This window comes from Centroberyx affinis, unplaced genomic scaffold, assembly GCF_046629955.1.
Source record: "Centroberyx affinis isolate AG114_WGS23_722 - 3 ecotype Tasmania unplaced genomic scaffold, CSIRO-AGI_Caff_v1 ptg007448l_1, whole genome shotgun sequence".
Classification (NCBI taxonomy): domain Eukaryota; kingdom Metazoa; phylum Chordata; class Actinopteri; order Beryciformes; family Berycidae; genus Centroberyx; species Centroberyx affinis.
The window spans coordinates 15443-20387 of record NW_027283759.1 but is presented as its reverse complement, the minus strand read 5'-3'; the positions used below and the strand labels follow the sequence as shown (position 1 = coordinate 20387).

Below are 4945 nucleotides of genomic sequence, written 5' to 3'. Positions count from 1 at the left end.
GAAATTCAGGTCTGAGTCCATGACTACTCCAAGATTTCTGGCTTGGTTTGTGGTTTTTAACATTACCGATTGAAGCTGTGCACTGACTTTTAGTCGTTCTTCCTTGGCTCCAAAAACAATTACTTCAGTTTTATCTTTGTTTAATTGAAGAAAATTCTGACACATCCAGTCATTGATTTGTTCAATGCACTTACTCAGCGCTTGTATGGGATTATAATCCCCAGGGCCCAGTATTTCAAAACTTGTAATCTGGATCAGAATAATCCGGATAATGAAATCCTCCTTTTCTCAGTCATGGATCACGGTGATCCTGCTGACTTTATCTGAGTATTTCAAAACACAGGCAGGGTGGATCACTGTGATCCCTACCTGGCCGGATACGGATTTCCCAATCTCAAGTCTCCGCCTCCGGGATCTGAAAGATGGCGGACTACTTCATGAAAGGAGTAGCACAGAGCCGACTTTCACGTCAAAAGTGTAAGTTAACCGTCGTCTATTGTGTAGCGGTTTTAATACCATACGAACGGCAACCAACACATCATGCAAGCCAACTATTTGAATTGTCACCTTATTAAAAGCAGGCCGTGGCGATCTCTAATTGAGACGCGGCCGTGCTAACGGGAGCTAACGCGGCTCCATTGACTTGTGTGTTAAGCAGCTAGCGGGCTATCATTAGCGGCTATCATTAGCGTCACGTCATTTGCAACACGGCAGATTTACAGTATAAGCAGGCTGCATTGTGTACAGACCTGCTCAGTGCTTAGAAAACACAACGCAACACAGTTTGAGTATTAACTACAAGGTTTGTTCAGAAGGTTCAGAATGCTACAGTAGCCTAATGCTGGTGATGATATCATGTTTTTGTGTAGGCTACATAAACACAATTTGGGATTGTGGATTAAGATACTCATACACCTTCTACTTTCAGAGTCCACTCACAGCCATGGACCACTCAGCTACAACAGGGTGAGTGCTGGAAATCCTTGAAAATGCTTTAATTGTATTGATACATTTAAGACTTTCAAGTAATTGGAGTTTGAATAAAGTGCTTGAAACTGCTTAAATTTGTAATGGCATTACTTTCATGGGATTGGTCAGTGACACAATTAGAAACATTTCTTCATCCTAATTCCTCTCCAACATAATTATGGTAATTTATAAAAGGATCTGATTTGATGAAGTAAAATAATCAGTGTGTAAAACACTAACTGAAATACATTGCTACATGTTTTAAAATCACATTCAAGCTATATCCAAATATTTTAAAGGTGCATTTTTAAGCTTGAAGCCACTTTGTCTTCAATTAATCAGAAGCATGAAAATATACCTTGAAAATGCTTGGAAAGTGCTGAAATGTGCAGCATGACATTAACACTGACACAGAAAAAATGTGCACATTTTTCTTTAATCATTCAAGTGGAAAAATAAAGATTAACCATGGCATTTCTCACAGCTCTTCCAGCAGGACCATCAGGCTGCAGTGGTGGTGGAGGCAGCGGATCAGGGACTTCTGCGCAGGGAGGAGGTCCATCAATGGGAGCCCCAAGTGGCACTCTCCTCGTTTGTGCAATGTTGTGGAGCACAATGCAGGCACAGATGACGTGACAGGCCTTCTGTGGCTCCACACGGAGATAGTTCAGGCAGGCAAATCTGCGTTTTATCACGCCATTCAGGCGCTCAATTGTCCCTCTTGTTGTGGCATGGACACTGTTGTACCTCTGCTGAGAGTCATTGGTGACAGTAGCAAAAGGGGTCATCAGCCAGGGTAGAAGGGGGTAACCGCTGTCACCGAGGAGGATGCCATCTGGGGCGGCCTGCTGGAACCTTTGAAAGAGGTGGCTTGACCTCAAAATACGGGCATCGTGTACAGACCCAGGCCATCTTACGACACAGTTGGTGACAATGAGGTCAGCATTCCCCACAAGCTGCACGTTAATGCTGTGCCGGCCTTTTCTGTTGACATACTCCCATTCCCTGGCATGAGGTGCCTGAATATGCACGTGAGTACAATCAATAACACCAATAGTATTGGGCATCCCCCCCAATGAGAAAAACTTCCTCTTGGTCCTTGCCATGTCGTCTTCATTTTCAGGCCATTTCACAAATTGACCCAGAAGATTGGTGAGGGCAGATGACACTGAATGCACCACATGGCCCACTGCTGACTTTGTCACCGCCAGTCCATCCCCAATCACCTCAAAGAAGGAACCACATGCATAAAACCGTAGCGCTATAAGCACTTGCTCCTCCACAGTCAAGGCATGGCTCCTCAGGGTGGCACGTTCAAGGTGAGGATGAAGAATATTACAGATGTAAGTAATATCATCTCGCCCAAATCTGTATCTTGCATAAAGCTCCTCATTTGAGTAATGCTCGAGCAGGTTGGGGCGCTCAGCATAATGCCGTGGCCTATACCTTCTCCTTTGCTGTCGGTGTACAATTGCTGTCATTGTCTTGTCAACCAATCGTGTTCAGCTGAGAACCCAATTTAAGCCCTTACCAATGAACCTGGGATACTCTCACACCTGAAAGTAACGAGACTGGCAAGGTATAAAAGAGTGACTGGTTGATCAACCTCCAGACACCATGGAGGCCCAAAAGAGTAAGGGATTGAACTTTACAGCTGCTGAAACACATGCGTTGCTGGATGGGGTGAGGTCACATTACAGTACTTTGTTTGGCACTTTCAGCACCCCTGGCCAGACCAGTGTGTCTGCAAAGACCAAAGGCGAGATTTGGGCTGCTATCACAGCCCAAATAAATGCCACTGGCAGTGGCCAACTACGGTCGGTGGAGCAGGTCAAGCTTCGGTGGAAAAACTTAAAGCAAAAGGCCACCAAGGACCAGGCGGAGGCGAAAACCCCCCAAACTGGGAACAAGCCCTTCAAAGGTAAGACTTAACTGTTTGTCTTCTAAATTCCCATATTATGTTACATTAATGGTACAAGTACTAATTTCATGTCACTTTTGTGAAGCACTATGAGCTACATGTCTTATATGAAATGTGCAATACAAATGTTCTTTTTTATTTTGTAAAGCTGGTGAATTCTCAGATACTGTCCTCGATATACTTGGAGGGGAGAGTTCCCATGCCCTCCATGGGATTTTGCCAGCCAGTGTGGGGGAGTCTGACGAGCCACTCAACCTCTCAGCTGACTATGTGCTGCTCACACCTGTGGAGACCGGTGAGCCATCAACACCATCAAGTGCCAGCATTGCTCCACCCGGTCCACCATTGGTGAGAGCTTGGTTTTTTTGCATTTCACTACACTGTTTTTAAACCTTGGTTTTAGCTTTGCAAGTGACCAATAAACTTATCTATCTACCACATCAGGCACGGGGGCCAGAGCCAGAGCCAGAGCCAGCGCCAGAGCGACGGCGACGGAAGAGGCATGCCGGTGATGAGGAAGCCTATGAGAGGCTCCTCAAAATGGAGACAGAAAGGGCAATCAAACAGACTGAACTGGCCAAAGAGCAAATTAAGCTGACGCTGCTTCAGCAAAAAGAGACAGAATTGAAAATCAAGCTGTTAGAGAAACAGCTTGACATTTGAAATAGCATGGTCCTGTTTTAGTTAGTGGTCACATTATTTGACATGTCTTTGTTGGAATAAAACTTTGTTTGGACCCTGCATCCCTTTGTCTTTCTCTGTTTTGGTACATGCAAGTTACAATGTTTGGTGAACTAGAATTTGAGAAATAATTGTAATTTTATTTACAGCAGTTTTACAGTGTGGTCAAAATTTTTACTATGCTTTAAATTTTTTGATATTACTTAAATTACTTGTTAGAAGTACAACACTAACACTTAAGTGTAACGAACATCTTGAGTAACAATATCTAGGAGAAGTATGAGCTGAGAGTTTGTCAGTCCAAGTCAAATCCACCTCTGAGGTGGGATTCAAATGATCCTGAAATTTTGGTATCAAGTTGATCCAGATATCTGACTTAACTTTTGAAATACCCAAATCAGCCTTTTATCTGGATTCAAGGGAGGATTGGATTACCAGAGCTGAAACCCTGATCTTCAGGATCAGGATTCTCCTGATCTGTGTTGAAATACCCAGTTTTCAGATCAGATCTAGATTTAATCCAATCCGACCAGGATAATCCTGTCAGATCACGTTTGAAATACTGGGCCCTGGTGATATGGTTATGTAAATTTGTGTGTCGTGCATAATTATGGTAACATATTTTGTTGTTTTCCATAATCTGAACCAGTGGAAGCATGTAGATGTTGAATAGAAGAGGCCCCAGAATGGAGCCTTGAGGAACTCCGCATGTCATTTTTGTCCGCTCAGATGTGTAATTACTTGTAGACACAAAGTAGTCCCTGTCCTTTAAATAGGATTCAAACCAATTTAGTACTGTGCCGGAAAGTCCCACCCAGTTTTCCAGTCGGTCTAGTAATATGTTGTGGTCGACTGTGTCGAATGCAGCACTGAGATCCAGTAATACTACGACTGAAATTCTGCCACTGTCTGTGTTTAAGTGGATGTCATTGAAGACCTTAACAAGGGCAGTCTCAGTGCTGTGGTGTGGTCGAAATCCTGACTGGAAGACATCAAAACAGTTGTTTAGTGCCAAGAAGTTGTTCAGCTGTTGGAAAAACGGCTTTTTCAATGATTTTACTTAAATACGGGAGGTTTGATATGGGCCTATAATTGTTCATTAGTGACGTGTCTAGGTTGTTCTTTTTTAAGAGTGGCTTGATGACTGCAGTTTTCAGGGCCTGTGGAAAGACACCTGAGAGAAGAGACATGTTTACAATTTGTAGAAGGTCTGAGGCCATACAATTTGAAACATTTTTGAAAACGCCTGTTGGCAGAATATCAAGGCAGCAGGAGGAGGATTTCAGATGTTGTATAATGTCCTCCAGGTTTTTATGGTTGATCGGATAAAATTGTGTCATGGTATTTGAATTGATTTTAAGTGGACACAGGGAC

The 4945-nt window shown here is 43.3% G+C and overlaps 2 protein-coding genes across 3 annotated transcripts; one reads left to right on the top strand and one right to left on the bottom strand.

Moving 5' to 3' along the window:
• Positions 1-1412: 1412 nt before the first annotated feature.
• LOC139639602 (putative nuclease HARBI1) lies at positions 1413-2479 on the bottom strand. The gene has a single exon (XM_071513736.1). The coding sequence runs from the start codon at positions 2448-2450 to the stop codon at positions 1413-1415; it is 1038 nt and encodes a 345-aa protein (XP_071369837.1). The 5' UTR covers positions 2451-2479.
• On the top strand, positions 2479-4113 carry LOC139639603 (uncharacterized). 2 transcript variants are annotated; one of them, XM_071513738.1, is made up of 3 exons: positions 2479-2890; positions 3054-3238; positions 3335-4113. In XM_071513738.1, the coding sequence occupies exons 1-3, from the start codon at positions 2587-2589 to the stop codon at positions 3551-3553; spliced, it is 708 nt and encodes a 235-aa protein (XP_071369839.1). In that variant the 5' UTR covers positions 2479-2586; the 3' UTR covers positions 3554-4113. The 2 variants fall into 2 exon arrangements, with proteins under 2 accessions (XP_071369839.1, XP_071369838.1); XM_071513737.1 differs by having other exon boundaries at positions 3039-3238.
• The last annotated feature ends 832 nt before the right edge of the window (positions 4114-4945 follow it).